General features: G+C 36.9%; 2 protein-coding genes across 7 annotated transcripts in view; one reads left to right on the top strand and one right to left on the bottom strand.

The window, feature by feature from the left end:
* The window catches only part of SPATA17 (spermatogenesis associated 17), an 86,923-nt gene extending 70,362 nt beyond the window's left edge, over positions 1 to 16,561 (bottom strand). The window contains exons 1-6 of one of the 3 annotated variants that reach the window (XM_087933555.1): positions 16,042 to 16,131; positions 14,123 to 14,184; positions 9,704 to 9,793; positions 9,124 to 9,205; positions 6,127 to 6,177; positions 1,166 to 1,269 (exon numbers count right to left, since the gene is read on the bottom strand). In XM_087933555.1, coding sequence (XP_087789681.1) covers positions 1,166 to 1,269; positions 6,127 to 6,177; positions 9,124 to 9,205; positions 9,704 to 9,793; positions 14,123 to 14,127 — 332 coding nt within the window. In that variant the 5' untranslated portion in view covers positions 14,128 to 14,184; positions 16,042 to 16,131. Of the gene's footprint in view, positions 1 to 1,165; positions 1,270 to 6,126; positions 6,178 to 9,123; positions 9,206 to 9,703; positions 9,794 to 14,122; positions 14,185 to 16,041; positions 16,195 to 16,334 lie in introns of those variants that run through there. The other 2 variants (XM_087933563.1, XM_026695750.2) reach the window with 2 other exon arrangements.
* GPATCH2 (G-patch domain containing 2) overlaps positions 16,485 to 23,451 on the top strand; it is a 106,280-nt gene continuing 99,313 nt past the window's right edge. For 2 of the 4 annotated variants that reach the window (XM_026695749.2, XM_026695748.2), the window contains exons 1-2: positions 16,485 to 16,615; positions 22,530 to 23,243. In XM_026695749.2, coding sequence (XP_026551534.1) covers positions 16,560 to 16,615; positions 22,530 to 23,243 — 770 coding nt within the window. In that variant the 5' untranslated portion in view covers positions 16,485 to 16,559. Of the gene's footprint in view, positions 16,616 to 16,676; positions 16,827 to 22,529; positions 23,244 to 23,451 lie in introns of those variants that run through there. The other 2 variants (XM_087933540.1, XM_087933534.1) reach the window with 2 other exon arrangements.

Here is a 23,451-nt window from a genome sequence, read left to right as displayed (position 1 = left end):
ACCCGGGGCAGTTTTTGCATACGAGGCGATAGGTTACAAGTGTACACCTCTAGCAAATGCATACTCAGCCTTTAAATTAATCAAACCAATTTATCTTTTGTGAGAGGCACAGTATCCCTATGAAAACATTATCCTATATATGTGTTACATAAATATAATGACAAAATGGCCTTTCCAGACATCTAGCTTTCTGATCTCACAACTATAACATCAATTATATGTTTCCAAATGGCATTAAATTTCTAACTACATGTTTATTATTTGTATTAACAGTGAATGTTAAACCAGGAAAAATGCCATTATCACTACAATAACAAAATGTACAGTACATTGGTCTATAACAACTCAGCATAATATTTCCTCTGAACAAGAAGGTTAAAGTAAATGTAAATTGTCTCCCAGAGTTTCTTAAAGGAAAAAACAAACCTGCCAAATAAGGCTTCTCCCATTATTTTAACATTAGAATAGGAAAAAAAACCCACACTGAGTGATATATAAAGATACAGATGCTGTCGCAGGTCCTCATGTCCTATAGCCTAAAAAAGCAAAATAAAGCCAGAGAAATAAAAAGGATGGCATTTGAAAAATTGATTTTAAATCAATAGCTAAATTCACCATGGAGGAATAGGGATTAGATTAATCTTGGGCTGGCCCATTCAAGGCAGATTTTCTCAGTGGAGCAGATTGACAATATGTATTCCTTGTCTAAACCTGGCAACTCTACCTACTGAAAGTTAGTACTAATACAGCATAGAATTATCCTAGCCCCATAGTACTTACTGTATCCTTTGCTCAGAATTACAGATCACAAATACGTTGCAATAGCAAACTTTTAATAGTACTGCATTATTCTGCAGATTCACTTGCTCAGGAGGTCCACAATATTTTTTCTACGGAGAGCAATTCTCTGTTTTATGCATTTAAGTTTTGCTCCAATTCAAATAGGTTCAACTGTATCATACTTACCTGCATGCTGATATAAATGACATAATAATTTGAAAACACACACTTAGGTAGAAAATAAAACAGACCAGTTTTCGTACTGGGATAAAGCAGGCAATTCTTTCTATGATGTGTAATTTAATTAGCACTATGAATTATTTAAATCTATTTTAAAGTTACCATTTTAAAATATCTATTTTACCACTCAATACTTTCATTTTACCTGACCATCTCATTATTCAATGCAACAACTTCCAAGTACTTCTTTAGTGCATAATAATTATGGATATATTTTCGTACGTAATAGCCTCGCCATCTTCTTTGAATCTAGCGGAAAAAAAGAGTACATATATTTGCTTCACTGAATGTTGGGGATTTTTGCAATAGAGAAATAACTGCCAACATTATAAGAAATATTTATTTTGTTCTGCAAGGAACATAACTGTTTCAATGCTAGCATGTGTATATATTTGCCTATTCATTTTATGGATACATATTAATATGGATAAAATTATTATACTGACATAAATACATATATTAGTTACTTGGCTACTTGCTGTTAATAATACTGTTAAGATAAATCATTAATATTACATTAAAGTGAAATCAAAGTTGAGAAAGATAACTTAATACATGTAGTGAACAAATGGGCAGTTGTATTTTATATTTTACATTTTGTATTTTATATTTTAAAGTAGCATATTATAACAATATTGGTATATCACATAGAAGCCTACTTTTTCAACTCCATCTGTTAAGAATCATAAGACTTTTCATCCAAACAAATGGGAAGCTAATTAAAATATCTGCTTCACCATCCATCTTTTTATAATATCATAATGTAATTAAAATCTTTTGAACAGATTGTGGGAAGTGGAAGACTGTTCCTGTAGTCCTTCCCCAGTAAAACAAACAAACAAACTCATATCTACCTTAGTAGAATGAAAATACTGATAAGAGATCGTATCAAATATGTTATGAATCAGGATTTGCCTTTATACCATATAAAATTTACTTATCTACCACCTTCAGTCTAGCAGCTTTTCAGAAGGTGGAGGCATATCAACATTCTTAGCTAAAAGGCACTGCTTGTACCTTTGCTCCTTCAAACATTTTCGGTAAAAACTATGTTGTTTAAATAGGCACTGGATAATGAAAAAATGCCCCCAAAATTATTTAAGTGCTGTGAAAATTCTGATTAAATTAATTCTATATTCAAAACTTGTAATAAATAAATATAATGTTCCTGGAAATAACAATGATATTTCTGACTTTGGCCAAATTTTATTATGCACTAAACTTGAAAACCTATAAAAAAATGAGCTTGGATACTTAAGAAATTGCCAGAACTATCCTGGGAATGAAGAATGACGTGAGATGGTATATAAAGATATTTTTTCACTCGTATGTCTCCATATTAACTAAGTAATTCAAAATATGTTCATCCTACTTTTCTATTAAAAGACACAGTGGCTGTTAAAATTCAGTACAAAAAAATAAATATATACTATATATATTTGATACCCAAGACAAATAATATATCAATCAGTTCAGTAGGCTAAGAACCAAACTAGGAAACAAAGTAAAAACAATGAAGCCACCTGGAAGAAGTAAATTATTTAAAAAATATGAAGCCCAATATATTTCAGACATAAGGAGTTCAATAAAAGGGTTTTCTTCTTTTCTCTTTTCTCATCTTGTTTCAAAATAATTATAAAATACAAATCGTTCTTTTTAAAAAGAAAAGATGGAGCGTTAGAATAATTTGTTATGAGCAAAACATCAATCTCTGGTCCAGTTAAAAAAGAGCTAGCTGTTCATCTAGAACAACATTAATTGTTTTAATTTTAAATAAAATATTTGACAAACTACTTTGCCAATAGCTACATTTTACCACTGTAACTGGCAAAGGTCTTAAAACTAGGAATATAAAAAGTCCATTCTGGGCTTGGTCTCTTCCAACCCTGAGCATCAGTAAGGTAAGGCACTGCCTCTTCCATGATCCCCACTTGTCTGTCTCTGCCTTTGTGCCAACTTGCACCTGCCTGCGGAAAGGCAAGCAGCCCCAGAACTGCCAGCTCTAGGGTTACCAGCTATGCTGCAGTTCAGGAGTTTTTTGGTTTGCCACAGCTCCAGGGCTGCAAGGAGCCTTGAGCTGCACCAAGCATCAAGCCTCAGCCACCTCAGCCACATAGAACAAAGTTGCAGCTGGACATGGAGTACAAAGCTGCAGTTTTCCCAGGAATCCGCAGCCACCCCAGGAAGCACAGTGTGAAATCACAGCCCAACAGTGCAATGTGAAGCCCAGCCACCCCAGAAACACTCAATAGTGCAACGCAGAGTCCTAGCTGGCTCAGCTTTACCCGCCTTAGCCCAGCCATCCTGCACTTCGAGACCTCCCCTCACTGTACTCTCTGATATCCCAGCTTACATTTGCTGTCTTCTTGCTCTCACTGATGATGAGGCATGTGCCTCCTGGTACTTTGCTGACCATGTGAGTGAGAGACCATCTTTCTCAGGTCTCACAAGGAAACTGCAGTGCAAGACCTAGGCAACAAAGCCTTGTGTGGCTAGTAGCTACTTTGTGAAAGGTTAGGGCAGGCATGCATGGTCAGCAGCAAGAGCAGATGATGACAAAAGGTCAGCTAGGGCAGCAAAGACTGCAGAGTACACGGGACCAAAAAGCCATAGATGGAGGGAGAAAGTACAAGGGGACGTTGAAGCACCCTTGCAGTTGTAAGTGCAAGCAGGCTGCCAAGTGCCAGAATTGCTATCATGTGACTGTAACAGCTGTAACTTTGGGGATTGTTCAACACTACAATAACTTCAAACGGTCACTGAATTGTTGTAAATCAGGGACTACCAAAGGATAAATGATTTTTTTCAGCTGATTTTTTTAAAAAAAATATTTGGTATAAACTAATATGTTGCCATACAGAGCTGCTTAGTGTTCACTCTTAAACATAGATATTACATAGCAAGTATGTTTGGGGGGAGGAGTCTGTTTATGTAAACTTACTAACTTTAATCATTGCGTGTTGGTAGATTTCCCCTCCTCCCCCCGAATTAGTGCTGTCTCTCATTTTCCAATGCATTCAGGCCTGGATCTTTTGCATACACGACCAACATGGAAAGGAAAATGCCAGATAGTCATAGTTGTTTTAGAAAAGGACAAAGAACAAGAGACAATATTGCTCTTATATGCTGGGTAATTGGGGAAGCCAAAGAATAGTAAACAGAGTCAACAAAGAACAGTAAACAGATAATAGAGAGGCTTTCAGGTACATTATGTCAAGATGTGGAATGTCTTTAGAAAAACGGGAATCTCAGAACATCTGATTGTGCTCGTGTAAAACAACTGGGTCAGAAGGCACAGTCCAGCCAGAACATGGTGAAAAACACTGGCTCCAGGTCAGCAAAAAAATGAGGCTAGACTGTATACTCTCTCCTTAATTATTCAATCTGTATATTGAATATATAATAAGGGAGGTTGGACAGGAAAAAAAAAAGAGTAGTTTTAAATCTGGAAGAAAGAAACATCAGCAATCTGTGCTATGTTGGTGACACTATTCTGATAGCTGAAAATGCAAATGCTTTGCAAGCTCTAATAATGAAAATGATGGATAGCTTCTGCTATTTAGGATCAACTATCATTAGTAAAGGAGCAGCAATCAAGAAATAAGCCACAGATAGCACGATAGGGTAGTAACAAAAGCCTTGGAAAAGAATGATATGCCATGATATGTCTATATCTACAAAGATCTGAGGTGTACAGGCAATGTTTTTTCCCTTTGATTCTCTATGGATGCAAGGAATTAGACTTTGAAGTAGCATGGCAGAAAGGGTATTAATGCCTTTGAATATTGGTGTTTTAAAGGCTTGATGATACATAAATACATAAATCAGTCAGTCTGTCCATCAACATTTATATTACATAAACCAAAGAGTCCTACCTTGTATATTTTTTCTCCACGCATCAAATTATTTTTTCTGATTTTATCAATAATCCAACCCACCGACATACACATTTCATAGAAAATAGAACACTACTTGTATCTCTTATAATTCCAAGGTGAATATTTATCCTCCCTTACAAAATATATGCCCTTCAAAGTAATTAACAAGTTTCTGTGGTGATTGGTACCAAACAATTATTGTCATTGATCAGTACCAAACAGATAATTTTAAACAAAGTCATTGTGTGCTCAGCAGATTACAGCTTGTTAACGGGCAAGTTCTGAATGACCTCTTAAGCTAGTCAAATCAATGATGCATATTCCTCATTAAGTAACATCAAAATTGGTCTTATAAATAATGTTTATTTTAAACGCTAAACAAATGGCAAAACCTTGATATATCAGAAACCATCTGCTCATACAGATTTTTTTTTTAAAAATGGGGATTACTTTTCTTCACAACAATCCTTAAATCTTTCAAATGAAAATAAGACTACTATATCACAATCTAATATTATAAAAGTAAATCTGATTCAGAGAAAATTATGCATTATAATTATTGTTTTCTTTATTATTTTCTGGCTCCAAATATGAGAGTTTGAAATAGTAGGTCAAATATAATTAAGGTACAATGTTAAAGAACATGTGATGATACAGGACTATAATTTTATTCAGCCAGGTGCTTTTCTTTTCTGCCTATACCTAATTTAGAACCATTTCTAAAATTTGCATACATTTATGCAAGTCTTTTGGAAAGTCTTGCATCAATGGGAACCATACTAGATTAGACAATAACTTTTGGCCATTAATGTAAGCTTGTTTTTTAGTCACATCGTAAAATGTACTTTCTAAATTTAAGCAGATATTTATTTAGTGCCTGGATGACACCAGTAAAACCTATTTACGAAACCCTGAATATCATAGATGAAGTGTGGGATTTAAATGCAAATGCATGCAACCATAAAAAAAATGTTTTTTCCACCTAAGATGAAATGCCGCAATATTTAGAAAAGACAATGATTTTGTACTTTTAAATCTAACCAAGATTTTCAAAAGTGCAACTTGGGATTACTTAGTGTAACTTGAAATTTGTAACTATGTACCATTTCCTCACTTTACCATCAGCATATCAATCAAGTTTATATTATTCTGGGTTGCTTATTTTATTAAAAGCAAATTCAGAGCACAATTGACTTTTCATTTGTTTAACAAGTGAAGAAATATTTACCCTGACAGCCATTTCATTGTAGAAATTCATCTTCATAATAAAATATGCTGTCTGTGAAACGATAGAGAGAAAAAAAATGGCATACATTTCAGTTACACAAATACTCTACTTCTATTTTTACATATAAAAGGTAAGAATTTTTATACATAACACATAATAAGAGTTTTAGGTTTGGATGGAATAAAATCAAACTTAGAATCGAAGAGATGGGCTTGCTAATACATAATGCAGGCTTAACCAGAAAAATCTATGGTAGTCAAACCAGCAGCTAATGGAGATATATGATCATAAAATGCTCTCCGCTGAGTTTGATAATCAATGGTGCTCTACTGAGAGTAGAATAACAAAGCAGAAATATTCACAAGTGCTGGTGACATATAGTATTATATGATTTATTCACCAGGGTTCTTTTAACCAAAACTCACAGAAACATAAAAGGAATTCATATTTCAGGATGCCTGGTTTAATGAAAAATTCAAAGAAATGCTGTCTTCAGTCGAAATCGTTCAAGGATATGGATGCAGCGATGGAGCAAAATTGTGCCTTCCAACCATCTGTACTAAACGTTATGTACTTAGTTGCCTCCTGAGTAATCCTTGGGAATTTTGTTTCATTTAATATTCATTCTAACATCATAAAATCATAAATACAATGATAACATGTTACAGCGAATCCCCTGATATATTAAAAAAAAACATTTCCTGGTTCCCTTCCAATAAAGATGAATTCCGCTCTCAGTGAAAGAATCTCCTGTTACAGCAAACACTCACTTGGCAAGATAGGTTATTTTAATGGATACATCACTTTACACTAAGCTTTCACATCTGTTCCAGCCTCTAATTACCAATGCAAAATGAATATAATTCACAACAGTATCATAAAAAAAGTAAAATAAGTACTTTCGAGTTAGAAGAACGTCCTTTATTTAGCATAACATGCAGACTCTGGGGGCTTAGGAGTGTGTTTTAACTACAAATCAGAGAGAAAGAACCTCTCCTTGATATGCAGTCCCCTGTACTCTCGATCTTCCCTCCTGGCAAAAAAAAAATCACTGTAAAAGAGTTTCACTGTAATTAGTGTTATTGGAATTGCCTAGTCTGATCTAAAGCAAATTGTCTGTGGAGAGCAGCAGGACTGGATTATTTATCAACTGTCTGGGCAATTAAGAAGCAGTTGGCTGCAATATGTTATTTACAAATGAACACAATGACGCTACTTCATTTTAGATTCACTTTCTTCATTACATTAAGTTGAGGCATTATTGCTTTTGTTTAATTAAGCCACTTTTTTAAATGCTTACCTTAATAACATATTGCTTCCTCAATAATATACCCAAAAGAAAAAAAAATAGAGAAGAAATAGCTCTTTGTGGGGGAACCAATATACTTATGCCAGGAAATCCTTCAATTTGGTGATAAAGTTCACTATCGAGATTCCTACAATTGATAGGAGCCACTGATGGGAATATTTTTCTCTTCTTTCCATAACTCAATTTTTATCTAACTCTGCTTTGCTAGTATGTTTCAAAACAGACTCAACTGGGAATGGAATGCTATGGATCAGAGGTGACAAATTAACACACATATTATTGTGGAAGCCTAAATCCCCAAAAAGTTTTATCAATATCTAGAACTGCTACTTTCAAAGTTTTTAGGGAACTAGCAACTAGGTGTATATATTATCTCTGGAGTACATCTATAAAGTGCTGGTAGCAGGACATGATAGCAGGTCTAAAGCAGCTTTTATACTTTTCCAAAATGTCTGATGCTCTATTTTAATGAGTAAAAGAAAAAAGCTGTATAACTCTCCCCAGCTTCATGGATGCCCATTGCTCCATTCATCAAGTATGGAAGCTAGCTTAAGAAATAAAGACATCCTCAAATCAAGCATTACTCTTGAATGAAGACATCCAAGCAGTTTCTTAAATAAGTTGCCTTATTTATTTTTTTCAACTTCTAAGTCTAGTCTACATCCAAGGAATTCACTGGTAATCTTCCAATCAAATACAGGTAGTTTTGTTTAGTGACTGCAATTTTTTCCAGAGCGATGGTCATTAAGTGACACAATTGCTAAGTGAAGAGAGAGGGGGGGGGGAGGAGTGGGAGTGGGAGAGGGAGAGGAGAAAGAGAGAGAGATGCTGCAAGGATTGCTGATTACTGCCATCTTATTTAAATGAAATTCTTTCTTATAATGTCCTGTGCCTGTCATGGTATTTTTTTGCCTTTTTGCCCTCCTTATAAAGCAAGAATATGCTTTTCTCTGTAGTGCACTTTCCTAAAATGTGCTAGCTACAAGTTAAAAAGCTCAGTTTTGTGATCTTAATTAGTTGATCTCACAAGCTCATGGTTGTCACTTGAAACTAACCAAACCTTAATCGGTTTCACACTGAACACTTTTGTTGTTACTGCATGCATTGGTCAGAAAATTAATTTTTTTATTATTGTTTACTAGTCTATATTTGTGAACAGCTGTTATCTGGGGCAGTTGCTAAAGGAGAATTACCCATACTATTAAGTCTCCTTTTGCTTAACTTCAAATCTCATATAAGGCTGGCCAGTTGTACTATCTGCTGGAAATTCTAGACAACAGCAGCAGTGTCCTCTGAGGTGGAAGGGAAGATTGAACGGATGAAAGTAGAATTGCAATGCTGTGACACAAGTCTCACTACTTTTCTACAGACACTTGATGGTACACCCCAAAAGGCTGGAACTTGTGATGCAATAATACTTTGACACTTAACAAATGTAGCAGGATTCTGTGGTCACTGCTGAATAAGAGGATTGTGGCACAAGGAACCAGTGAGATCCTGTTTTGCAATGAACAAATTCAAAATAACAAAAATATAAGATTTATTTATCTTTTTTATCCCTGCCTATTTGCTTTATTTTTCAGATATCTGAACACTTAAATATTTGTTCCAATAAAATAACTGCACCTGTTTTATGCTGATACAAATTATGAAAAACTTTAAATACAGTTTTGAAAACTTAATTTTACCTCCACCATTTTTCTGAATTTTTTCCGCCCTTGATATCCCCGCCACCATTTCTGAATAAATACCATCATCTTGTTCAGATACCTAAAACAAAATACTTTAGTAAGGATATAATGCTACAAATTAACAGAGATTTTTACAGCTTTTAAGTTTCTGAATATGAAATTTCAATATCAATTTTATCAATTTCAGTTTTAGAACAATTTGTATTCTGAAGAGTGTATCTCAATGCATCATGTTCAGTATAACTCTTCATGCTGTTTCAAACATATGATCTTTTCAGTATTAATTTGTTGTATAACCAACAAAATGGTTGTTGATTATATAACAAATGTTCTTATTCTTGCATAGCTCCCCCTATGTGTATGTTTCAATATTTCTTTCTTGTTAACCAATTTGAAACAGCACCAAATATGAAAAAAAAATTGCAATCATTTTGTAAGAAAATGAACATTAAACCTAAACTCCTCATTTCATGTAAAAAAGGATTTTATCTCTAATGTAAGTAGACATGCATGTTAGTTTTCAGATAAAGATATTTATGATGTTTACAGCTATATAGCTTAAATTAGCTTAAATTACCTGATATATGCCCGGACTTTACACCCTCGAAACCAACTCTGAATTTTTACAGCAGCATAATATTCTGTTTTTCTGTATTCATCTACACACCTGAAAGCAAAAGGGATAACAATTTGTACTGTGATCATTTATATTAAAGATTGTTACGCAAATAGTTTTATTTTTATTAAATCAAATGCCTTTATTTATTTAATACCTTTTTACCACTCTTAGGTGTAAAGACAACTTACAATACCCCCTGCCTTACAACATTCAGTATTAAACTATAAAAGTATTTATAACTGAATTATATATTAATTACCATCATTTTAGTATCATTTTTTAAAAAATCATAGGAATAGAAACCATAGAAACCATCAAGTCCAAACGGTGTGTAGGGAAAGGATCCAAATTAAAGCCCTACTGACAAATGTTCATACATCCTTAACAAAGGTTGTATGAATATTAGTTAGGGATGCTTTAATTTGGATTCCTTCCAGTTTCAATTACTGAAAAATAGCTTACTAGCTTCCTTATTACTGGTCCCACTCTTAGGTAGTTCATGACATTAGGAAGGAACATGCTTTATAATTTTAGATCATTATTCTTTACTTTGGCAGAACAGAAAATAGGTTTTAACCTTTCAGGTACTTGAAAAGTGCTATCATATCCCCAACTCCACTGTCTCAACATACTCAATTCCACCAGTACTTAGTTTAGTAACGTAGACTCCAGCCTTTGATCATCCTCACTGTTTGTATGTTTTTCAGTTGTCTGAATCTTCTGGTGCCCAGAATTGAACACAGTATTGGAGGTGAAATGAACAATACAAACAAAAATGGAATAATTATTTTCTGTAATTTGGAAATTATATTTATGTTGGTGCCCTCTAAAATTGCTTTACCTTTTGTGGGGGGACAGTCACAGCACACTCATATTTGCTCTGTAACCCCATGTTCTTTTTATAAGCGATATTACTAAGAAAGATATCACCATCTATGGACTTATATTTTTAAAGTATTATATTTACCAATCTGTTTTTTTCAGCCCTCTTTGTAACTCACCAAGACAATGCTGAATATATTTTAGACAAGAACATTTGAACATCTTTGAGGCCATATAATATGTTTCCTAATTTAAAAAAAACCTGATCAAGAGGCAAAGTTTTAGTAATAGAAAATTGGTTATACTTGATTTTTTTGTCTTTAATCTTTTACAAAACCTGACATTTCTGTGAAATCTTAGGATACCCTAAAGCAGAGAAAAACTCTCCCCTAGAATACAAGGGCAATCTCCATTCTTCTCCAAGATTCCCCCGCAGCTTTGCTTAGTATGGAAGAGAGCATACCTTTAATTATTCTTAATGTAGCTAAGGTCCTTCTATATTTTAAAAGACTGATGAAATACAGATTCCCATTTAGCCAGGCATATGTCTGGAAGAAGTACTAGAAGGGGTGTCTGATCTTAAATTTGTTTATATTTCATATATTATCCCCACCTGAAGAACACAAGCATATTTCAGGATTTAAGGATAACCTGAGGAAGTGGCTTCACTTGGTGGATTTTCTCCAGATTTGGTGCACAATTTATAACAAAGAATTTTCTAAAGTGTATTTTAACTAAATTGTGTACATGTAATTCCTGGTTAACGACAGCAATTGTGATCAGAATTTCCATTGCTAAGCGAGGTAGTCATAAAGTATAATGCCAATTGAGTTTATCTCTTAGTGGCCAAAATCTAGCTCTTCCCATTGCTATTGATAACTGAATCCCACATCATTATTGGGCAAGAACCCACTTCAAATCAAGTCATTCCTGACTTGGTCCATCCCAGGCTTGAGCCTCAGTGAGGTAAGGGGTTGCCTCCTCTTCAATTCTCCCCACTCGCCCATTTTCCTCCCATTTCTGCCATTTTGGCCACCATGTTTTCTGTTGCTTCTGCTGCCCTATCAGCCCCAGCTGATTTTCATTGTCTTCTACTTCCCACTGCTGCTGAGGCATGCCTGGCTAGCCCTTCATGAGGCAGCTGCTGGCTGCACCAGGCCTTTTCCTCAAAATGATGTGTAGCCTTGCCAAATTGTGTGCAGTCTTCTCATGACATTTTGGAAGGTTTTGGAAGCCTAGGACAGCAGTTCCACTGGAGATTAGGTTGGCAAGGCCATTGGAGCACAGATTGGCAGGACAGCAGAGATGGTGAAGGACAAAGCAGCCAAAAGGCAAAAGATGGGGGAGGTTAAGTGGGTGGGGGATCATAAGTGCAAGTGGACTGCCAAGTACCTGCATTTTGATCACCTGACCAGGAGGGGAGGGACTACAATGTCAAATGGCCAGGCTGTGCTTGGTTCATCAGTAGTAGGAGCCACAACATCAGCAGGGCAGTAGGACCAGTGGAGCTCATGGCAGCAGGGCCAGCAGAAGCAAAAGAGTGCAGGGTAGCCAAAGGGCAGAGATTCACAGGAAACAGGCAGGTAGGGAGACTTTGAAGTGCTTCTGCAATTGTAAATGATGGCAAACCACCAACCACCTGAATTTTGATCATGACCGTGGACTGCTGCAAAGGCCGTAACTTTGGGTATTGGGCATTAATTACTATTTGTTCAGTGCCGCCATAACTTCAAGTAGGAGCTAAACAAATGATCATTAAATGAGGACTACCTGTAGTAGAAAGTCCACTTATCTTCAGGCTTTGACAGATTTCTACTTGAGGTATGTTTTTTTTGTCCCTTGCTTTCAATAAATGCCTTCATCATATCTGGATAAGAGTTACAAAGGGGAACTAGCAGTGAAATCCTTGTTTATCTGTGTGTTCTGAGGGCAAAAGATTTAATGCATTATGTATTGATCTGTAAATTATACTTGGCATGAAGAATTCAATTTATTTATCCACGGTTACAGTGGATACATCAGTCTAACTGGTATATATAATTCAGCAAGCAGAACTGGATGTTGCTGCAGCAAGGAAGATTAGAGCAAAAGCAGTGGCAGCCGTGGCAGCTAATTATAAAGGGAATAAACTAGTTTAAAATTGCGTTGATTTTTCTCTCTCATTCTTATTTTCACTCAATGGTTTAGATGTTTTATGAATGTCATTTGTATATTAGAGTCTGTTTTTAATTAATGATGGGCCTAAACTCCTTTGTTTTTTTTCTCTTTGTCTTCGTTTTTTTAGCCTGTATGATTCTACTATTGTCACGCTATCCCACTTGTTTCTGTGAATCTGCTGACAATTCTGTCTAATAAAACACCGAAGAGTACAAGGCGTAGGATCTTATATTTATATATCTACCGTACTAGACAACCTATGGGCTGTTGGGTCATTTTTTCAGAGATATTTCCTTACCTAAACAGAGAAACAGAATCACCACAGATGAGTAGGAATAACTTCCAACTTCCTGCCCGCTTCCCTCTGACTTTGAAGGAAGCTGGCAGGGAATATAAAAATGACTGTGACTGCAGCTAACTGCAGCACCATGGAAGCACTGAAGCAAAGGTACAGAATAAGAAAGCTGGAAAGGAACTTGGACAGCCTCTAGCCCAACCCCCTGCTTAAGCAGGAGACCCTATACCAAAGGTCCCCAACCTGTGGGCTGTGGCCCACTACCAGGCCGTGGCCTGTTGGCCAGTGGGCCACATGAATGCCTGGCCAGTGCAGGTATGTGCGCATCATCCCCACTCGCACTAGCATCATAGCGTCACACAAATGCTAGTGATGCTGCATCATAGACACTGGCGACACTGCGAGCGCACACTTCTTACTTGTACTAGCATTGCAGTGGCGTCCGTGTGCTAGCTTCGCTATGAGCATACATTCCCCCCACTTGCGCTAGCATTACAGTATTGGGCAGGTGCTAGTGTTGCGTCGGTACTCATGACTCTGTTTGCATCACATGCATCTTCATGGCCCCATTCATGCACATGCTCACAGTCCTGTTTGTATACACACATAAAGGTGTCTGCCCTCCCACCTCTGGGCCACCAATCCAGAAAGATTGGGGAACTCTGCCCTATACCATTTCAGACAAATGGTTGTCCAATATCTTCTTCAAAACTTCCAGTGTTGGATCACCTCCAACTTTTTAGGCAAGAACTGATTGTTTTATCAGGAAATTGCTCCTTGGGTTGATTCTCTCTTTGATTAGTTTCCATCCATTGCTATTTTTTCTGCTTTCAGGTGTTTTAGAGAATAGGTTGACCCCATCATCTTAAATATTGGAACACTATCTTGTCACACCCTAGTCCTTCTTTTCATTAGACTAGCGATAGCCAATTCATGCAATCATTCTTCATATATTTTAGCCTGCAGTCCCCTAATCATCTTTGTTGTTCTGCTTTGCACTCTTTTATATTCATTAAAAAATATTGTCCTATGAAGCAACAAACAACCAGACATGGAGCTTTAGTATAATATGGAACAAATCATTCTCTCTCATCTCACCTCACCTCATAGGGTTCTTGTTGTGGTAAAAATAGGAGGAGGAAGGTATGGTGGCTATGTTCACTACCTTGAGATTTTGTAAAAATAATAAAAATGGGATACAAATAAAAATAAATATTTATAAACAAAACATAGATATTTCAAAGATATTGAAAAATATTTCAAATATTTAAAAGAAGTTAAGAAGATGCAAGTTTGTTTTAAAAGTGCTTTCAAACACATTTACATATGGGTTTGAAACATTAGAAGCTACTAAAGGTACTCTAGTCCCAAACAACCCTACAGATTTTAATGAAGTCCAATAAGTAGGACTTCTGAAAAAGTTCTTAAATCATGGGTATATTTACTTAGCAGTCAAGAAATAAGTGACAGGCTAGGACTTCAAAGAGTAGCCATGAATGCCTAATGCAGGCCAGGGTATTCCCTGAGACACTCTATGGAAGTGACAGTTAGGCATTGAAGAAACAAGATAGGAAGAATGTACATGCTTTTGAACTTTGGTGTTGGAAAAGACTCCTGAGAACACTGTGAACAGAACTAGAAAACAAACAGAAGGATCATTAAACAAATCAACTCAAAGGTCTCACTCAAGATACAAATTATCGTACTTTGTACTTACAATGCGGAGACCTAGTTCTAGAAGAGCCTCTAATGCTGGCAAAGATGGAAAGAAAAGAACCAACAGCAAGGTGGGTGGACTCTATTACAGTGGTGATTATGGCAGTTAGAACACTGAAAGACTTGATTAAGGGCAGATTGCCATGAAGAAAATCTATGTGGTCACCAAGAGTTGACAAGAATTTCATGATATATAATCAGTCAATAATTATTCATACCACTGCCCCAAATCATTTGTAGCTTAGAAATTATCACCAGCACTTTGAACTGGATCTAGAAATGCACTGGTAAATAGAACAGTAATACAATGTGATCTCCTTGTTGGGACTTAGAACACCAGCAGATAAATTCTGAACCATTTATAGTCAGTTTGCTGCCCACATTAAACAAAACAAAAAAGAAAGAAAAAATGCATCTCTTTATCTATTGTGTTATTATGGCAATATTCACATTTATTCCTATGGCCCAAATTATTATTTTTTAAATTACTTTTAAAAAGTCGGCTATTTGGAGAAGTAGTGATATTTCAAAAAGTTTCCAATTTTGAAGTATAGTTACAGCTGTCATCATTTCCAGCCTGTCTACGCAATTCCAATGGAAATTGCAAACTAACACATCTCAACCACAAACTACTAACTAGCCAATTACACTTTAGCCTTGTATGTTCTGCCAACCGGGTCAATGAGTTAGTTTATGTCAGATTGCAATGTGACTCTTCCCTCCCCTATTATTAACCAAGGGCAAACAAGTTATGTTTCCTCAAGCTGTTGTCAACTTTATTCCTTAAAGAACTGTTCAGACACACTGCTTTCTATTTCCATTTAAAGGTGACAAAATTCCCATGACACCTGGAAAGAGCCAAGAGACTCTTTTTAATGCTAAAGGTGGGGAACAAATGCAGAAGTAGCTGCCTTCTCTTTGTCGCCAAGATGAATTTGGTGGAGTCAACAGTCATGGGAATGAAGACGCGGCACTGTTTACTTCTGGAGGAAACTTCACTTTTAGAAGCAGAAAAAAGTATCATTTTCAGTTTTCCACAATATCAACACGATTCCCTTTTCAATTCCAACGCTCGTGAGAAACTCGCCTTTCTCTGATCTTTCCACCTACCTTCCCCATTACTTTTATGTTACCATGGTGACTTTTTCATAGGCTACACGTGTGAACTCTACTTTGCGGGGTGGGAATTCCCGATGGGGGGGGGAGAAAGGTGGGGGAACACCCGCAAACCTGGAATCATCTCAGAGATAAGGGAATCGCTTCTGGACGAATAATTCAAGAACCTCGGGAAGGAGGCCCGAGTTACCTGTTTCTACTGAAATACTCCTCCTTGAAACTTGGTAGCCGCTGTTGCAGCCGAGCCAAAGTGGCCATCTTGCCCCCCACCCGGCTCCCAGGGATGGTATACAAATTTTCGTCATGGCAACTGGATCATACCATCTGATCCCAGTCGCCGAGAGGGGAGAAGGATACAGCTTCTGCGGGGAGAGAGACACACACAGACAGGCAGAGAAGCGGCGGGTTTAGCTCCGCGGGGTGAAAACGGGGTGTAATAATTTAGGCGAAAAGGCAGCGACGGGGAGACAACCACTCCCCCACGGTTGTGTCACGTCCCCAACAGGGAAACAGTCATGGTCGAGCCCGGTTTCCTTCCAGCGCCGAAGCTGCTTCCGGGATACCACCATGAGGGAGTGAGAGGTGCGGCAGCCCGTCCGCAGCCCGGTGAACCGTCCTCCTCCTCTTCCTCTTCCTCCTCCTCCTCCCCGAATTCTGCAAAGCGGCATCTGTCTCCTCAGGGAGCGGCCGACTGCGGGCGCTGAGTACATGTTCCGGGTGGCTCAGCCCAACCCGAGCAGACCTCCGGCCGCCAGGAAGAGCTGGTGAGGGGCGGGGACAGGGGTGGCGAGCGGGGAGCAGAGGAACGGCTGGCCCTGGTGTGGGGGGACAGGGGCGACGGGTAGGTTGCCCTGGGGAGTACAGCCGACGTCGAAGGGAAAGGAGCGGGGACCTATTACGAGCTTTGCGTAGAGATATTCTTTCGAAAATCAACTCTAGAGCAGCTGCGGCATGGAGACTCGGGTTATAATTTGGGTCGGTGTTTTCATTTAAGTCTCCTGGGTCAGGCTGGCTTTTAGGGCCTTGTGGAAGAAGTTGGCGTCCCGTGTGTGAATCTCCAAACCCAAGGGGTAAAGTTGAGGTTTAATAAATAGCAGAAGACTGTAAACCTGTTTCCTGAAATGGGCTGGAAGGAGAATGCAAGGCAAGGGTGGCTGGGATGAGCGGCCAGGGTGTGAATCCTTGTTTTGGAAAAGGTGGGTTCGCCCTTGAGCATCTGCTGAAGTTCCCTCTGTTGCAAACCTGAAAGAGATTGTCATACGTTTACTTGTATTGGGATCACGCTGGGTACCAGAAGACATTGTCCACTGTACCTTCCATAGGTTGGGGAGTGATCAGAATTTAAGGTGTGATTTTTATGGTTGCTGTCAAAGGGATACCTCTGAACAGGATGGTGGTATTTTGGGAACTAACAGAGCACTTCTTTTGCTACAAGATTAAATATCCTTTAGAAAAACCATTTAGGCCATAAATTCATTTTTAGCAGCCTCTTTCTTGCTCTATTTTTTTTTATACAATAGACTTACATGCTGCAAGTATAGAAGGAAAAACAGAAAGATAGGGCAGACTTGTTTTTCCTTTGTAAACTTATACAATGCCTTCAGAAATAAAGTCCAACAGAAGTCTGATAAAAGTATTGCTAAATGCAAGAAAAAAAGGAAGTTTGCAGTAAATATCAACACATTTGTGGACTATTGGTTTTTTCTTCTAGTATTTTGTCAAGTTCAGGGATGGTTTGTTTAGTGTACCAAATGTTGATACATTGCTTGTAGTTGGAATTGGCTCAGGCCTGAATTTATGGGCTGAAAGAGTAACCCAAGGTTACCCAGTCAGCTTTTATATCTAAGGTGGCACTAGAATTCAGTCTCCTAGTTTGTAGGCTGCTGCCCTAACTGCTTGACCAAACTGGCTTTCTCTTGCTGACTTTCCATGAATGCATAGGGAAATTCAGAAGTGTCCAAAGAGATTAATGATGTACATATATGGAGGTACAAGAACAGGAGATACTGCAAATCTGGCAAGGAGGAAACAAGGATAAATTGATTTTTATAATTTAAAATATATGACAAATACTGAAATTGGTAACTCTTTACTATTAAAACGAATTATAGAAAATATATGCTGTAGCTAGATAAAAGAATAGCACAGCAATTTTTGACACATCTACAAGTGATCCAGAAATCATATTTATGTTTTCATATGGTAGAGGGTAAACAGGTAATTGTCTTTAATTGCAGATAAATAAGGCTAGAGAAGAAAGATGTAGGGAATATAGAGCACAGTTAAAGTGTGAGATATCATTGAAAAAATATTGATTCATAAAAGGGAGGTTTAACTCTATAGTGCTATCTAAATAACCATGCTATAAACTTGACTCATTTTATGGGCAGAGCGTAACAACCACTGGCCTCCATGAAGCATCTTTTATAATAAAATGGTGCTTTAAAGTTTGTGAATCCTTTTGAATTTAATATTTCTGCATAAATATAATCTAAAACACTTTCATAGAATTAAAACACTTTTAACTCTAACCTTAACCATCCTTTGTTTGCATGACTTGTCTCTTTTGGATCATCTTGCTGTATGTCACACTTTCTCTTAAGCTTATGTTCATGAACAGAGTAATCTGATGCTTAACTGTAGAATTTTCTGGTACCATTCAGAATTCATAATCTGTCAATGATGGCAAACTATCCTGACCCAGAGACAGCAAAGTAGGCCCAAACCATGATACTGCCATCACATTTCACAGATAGAATAAGGCTCTTATGCAGGAATCCAATGTTTGCCTTTAACCAAATATAACACTTTTCAGTTAATCAAGAAGGTTCTTCTTTGATCTCATCCATCCACAAAATATTCATAATAGGCTTCTGGCTTATATGCAAGGTCTTTCATAAACTGTAGATGGGCAGTTTCATTTTCTTTCTTCTTGCAATCCTGCTACATACTCACATACCATTGTTGTTCAGTGTTCTCAGGATGGTGGTCTCATAACACTGACATTCAACCAATGCAAGAGAGGCCTTTGGTTCATTAGACATTATCCTAAATTTCTTTGAGATTTCCCAGAGTAATCTATTTCTTATTCTTGGTGTGGTCTTGGTTGGTCAACTTGCTTAATTTATCTTCCATTTGTGTATATCTCAAAGGTGCTGTTTCAAGAGGCAACTCGGCTTTTTTTTTCTTTGAAAACACTGTACTTCTCATCCAAGAAACTTCTTCAGCTCTGATTGGATGGTGTGGAACGGAAGAGGAAGGCCTCTTTGACCTCTCTTTCAAGCCAGTGGTCCTCTCTGTCCAAAAGGTGGACTTCGTTGTCTTCAAAAAAGTGGCCTTTGTCTTTAAATGCAGATGGACTGCTGAGTCTAGTCCTGATGTGTTTGTTCTGACACAGATAAACCTCCAGGTGACCTTAACAACCCGATAAAATAATGCAAATGACCAGCTTTCTTCAAGGAGCATAAATCCTTCCATTCCCCACCATCCAGTCAGACCTGAAGAAGTTTCTTGGATGAAAAGCGAAAAGTCTTCAAAGACAAAACAAAGTCCAGTTGCCTCTTGAAAAAGTATCTCTGAGATAACCATGCCCTGGATGACTGAGAATCTCCATAGACATTTGTGTATAGTAAACATCTGTCATACATTCAAATACATGCACGTACGAAGAACATTTGTACACTTACAAGCAGAAATATCAAGTAAAGGATATTATATATTATGAGATATGGAACAATATTAACTGTAGAAGAAAAGAAATTACAGAAAATCAAAGCTGGATTTGTGGGCATGAGAAGACCTAAGTGAATTGTGAAGACCTAAGTGAAAAAAAGAAGAAAGTAAAACTGTTTAAAAATAGCTTCTCCAAGGCAGTAGTTATTTTTAATCTAATATTCAAGGCATGCACACTTTTCAGGCTATTCTTCAAAAGTATCTACTTTTTAAGAAGCAATGCTTGCTTCCAGTGATTTGTATCCTGCTCCTTTGTTTATTTTCCACACCATTTTTTCAGCAAACATTAAGACAAACCTCCTTTCCAGAGGTAATTATTGGAAAGAGGAGTGTTTTGTTTTTCTCTCAAGTAATTTTGATAGTTCTCTATTTTAAAAATAGAATAGCTTTACCTCACTCTGTTTTTTTTAACAAAATACAATACAGAAATTAAAAGACTCTGACTTTAATTGAAACACATTTTAAAATATATTTTTACTTGTGTTTTTATAATTATATACCCTGAATTTCCATGTAGTTCTATGATGTAAAAAGCCTAGTAAATATGAACTATACCCTTAATGGCGAACCTATGGCACGTGTGCTGGAAGTGGCACGCAGAGCCACTTCTGCTGGCACATGAGAGATCACCCGGAAGAGCCCCACTGCACATGCACCCCCCCCCTGTCAACCAGCTGATTGTAAGGTATCTGCCATGCATGCATGGGGGAGATGCATGCATGGGAGATGCGAGCAGATATGCAGAGGCATGCAGCATGCAGGGGGTTGCGTGTGCCTGTGCAGAGGCATGCGGTGTGGGGTAACGTACGCATGCGCAGGGGAGCAGGGGAGTCGCGTGCGCATTGTATCATGGGTGCAGGCAGACGTGCGCACACACGTGCACACACTTGGCATGCAACGTGGAAAAGGTTAGCCATCACTGAACTATACATAAATTCATAAAGCTGAATTGTTTATTTGGGTAAAATAAATAGGTAAAAGAACAAGATGCTGAACATTAGCAAATCACTAGATGATTATATGACTTCATATTTTTAATTTATTACATTTCTATGGCCACCCATCACAAGTAAATGACTCTTGGTGGTGAATGAACATAAAACAGTTAAAACGATTACAGTATAATACAAATTTAATATTTTTATTTATATATCTAGACTACACATTTCCTCATGACTACATATTTCCCTCATGAAAAAAAAATCAACCTAGTTATTAATATAGTTAGGAAACATGACCCTTCATATCCTCTGGGCCTTGGGCCCAGGCTCAGAGCCAGATATCTTCAAGGCCTTACAAAAGGCCAAGCAGATCAGAATTTTGGTTACAGTTATTCAGCATTCTTTTTATACTTCAGCATGTAACAGTTTTCTTTCAGCTGATGGAATATCATCAATATAATTCAAGCTGCCTTTTTAAGAGACAGATAAGCAAGTCTATTTCCTGCATCCATTCGTAAAGTGATTTTAATGAGATTTCTCAGCAACCTTCTTCAGAGATCAAATTGGAATCAAAATTATGGCATTCGGTAACTCAGAGTGCTTATTGCTATATCTTATAAACATATACTTTACCAATTTTTTTCAAATGATATCATTACTTGCGCAAACTATACAGCAGATACTAGGTTTGAAAAATAAGACTGCATGGATAACGGGGTACCTGCAAATAGAGGGTATTTCAACTAAATTTACATGGCTTTCATAGTTGATTTATGCTCATACTGAATTTATACTGTATTCTTTCATTATAATTAAGAACGTTATAAAAAACTATCCTGCAGCCCTACCTCATTTCTCTTGTGTTTTTCTTGGATTATGCCATTCAGTGGGTAAAATATAGACGTAATTGATTTTTGTGGTCTGAAAAGCACATTATTAGCTAGTTTAAATGTTGGTCATAGTTTATGATTGCTGCCAAAAACATTTGTCCAGCCTAACAATATGGATAACAGATAGCAAAATACATATTTTAAATGATGAAACTCTATGATTAAGGCAATATTAAATTGAATGTATTTGGTCTATATACATATAGAATGACTATGTAAAAATATTCATGTTGTAGGGTTAAAATGAAAGGAGATCCCCATGTAAGTTGCCTTACAGTCTTGGAAAAGCAGAAAATAAATCAAGTAAATAAACTAATTGTTTTATAGATTAGTAATAACGTGTAAATTACCCTTTTCATATAATCTCTTAGAATAAAATAAAACTAAACTATTATGTTTTCTGTATTTGTGTTTTGAATGCCTTTCTAATTTTCACTATAAGTCAGAAATGCAATTATAGCATACAAAGTTTTGTTTGTTTAATTAAACATTGTGCTAAATTTTTACCTTACCAGTTAAATAGATTGTTCTATTAATGTTATTGTGTGTTACGTTTTTGTTAAGTTTCAAGTTAAGAAAACATGAAGCATCATAATAATTATTTTGTGATATTTTATTGTGGAGACATTGTATTAACATTTTGGCTCTTGTTATCTATGATTACTACTGAATCCTTCCTTTTCCTACTTCCCAATAAGTTTGGATGGATGGATGGATGTCTGTCTCTTTTTCTTGAAAAAGTAGAACTAAGACAAGTAAATTCTGCACAGCTTTTCACAATTTATAATGCTCTATTATATTTCTTCCCCTGAGACTCAAGGCAAGATACTGCTTTCGTCTTGTAGGGCTTTGCATTAGAATAAAATGTCGGATATGGGGGTGGGTGGGTGGTTGTTTCTATTTTACTTACCATCGGATAGGTAAATGGTTAAGGCAAAAAACACAGTGTAGTGCCACCAATTCCAAAGCACCACATAAAGCGAACAAAGATCCTGTCTCCTCTAATATCTTCAAATACCATATGAGGGAAGGAGTAGTTATTTCACTTTGCTAAAACAGTCACTATAACAAGATATTAATTAACTAGTTTTTTTTTTTTTTTTTGCTATTTACAGGCATTTTAGTAAGACTATGGAGGAACTAGTTCATGATCTAGTCTCTGCACTGGAAGAAAGTTCAGAGCAAGCAAGAGGTGGCTTTGCAGATACGGGTGATCATTCTCGCAGCATCTCATGTCTTCTAAAACGCCAGGCTCGAAAGAGAAGAGGAAGGAAAAGACGTTCATTTAATTCACATCATCCCTGGGAGACTGGATATTGTTTAAGTGAAGGTTCTGATTCCAGCCTTGAAGAGCCAAACAAGGATTATAGAGAGAACTATGCTGCTAATAAGAAAGACCATAGTGATTCTGATGACCAACTGTTGGTTGCAAAACGCAGACCAAATTCAAATTTAAATAACCTAAGAGGCAAAAGGCCTCTCTGGCATGAACCTGATCTAGCCGTTGACAATTTAGGTAATAGGACTCTGCGTAGACGTCGAAAGGTGAAACGAATGGCAATTGATCTACCTTCTGAAATAACAAACAAAATTACGTTGCCCCAACAAGGCAACATTAAGGACCAGGAAATGGACAATGACAACAGATTTTGCTCCCATCAAGAACTATCAAAAAGTAAAGTTAAAAAAAGAAAGCTAGCAGCAAATAGGCAAGGCCCAGACATTTTGGATGAAGGCGTGGTCATAGAGAACGATGAAATCAATCCTGTGAACAAGGATAAAATGGAGTATGAAGAGCAAAAGGGCTCAGATGAAAATATGAGCGACAGGTTGTTTTCAGTTTTTCTTTTAATTATGAAATTTAGATTATTGTGGTGCTATTCTTATGTTAAAGTATTATGTTTTGCTTTAGAATTCCATAGTATACTGCCACAGATGAACTATTTAAAATTGTTTAAAAGTCTTTCTGCCATTCTGCATTAAATCTTTCACTACAAAAAGTACAACTCCTGTGCAATCCTACCCTATTTGGCCTAA

The sequence above is a fragment of the Pseudonaja textilis genome, chromosome 1 (genome assembly GCF_049901715.1).
Source record: "Pseudonaja textilis isolate UNSWEBS1 chromosome 1, rPseTex1.2, whole genome shotgun sequence".
NCBI lineage: Eukaryota > Metazoa > Chordata > Lepidosauria > Squamata > Elapidae > Pseudonaja > Pseudonaja textilis.
The sequence above is the reverse complement of the archived record's forward strand: the minus strand, read 5'-3'. Positions and strand labels throughout refer to the sequence as shown.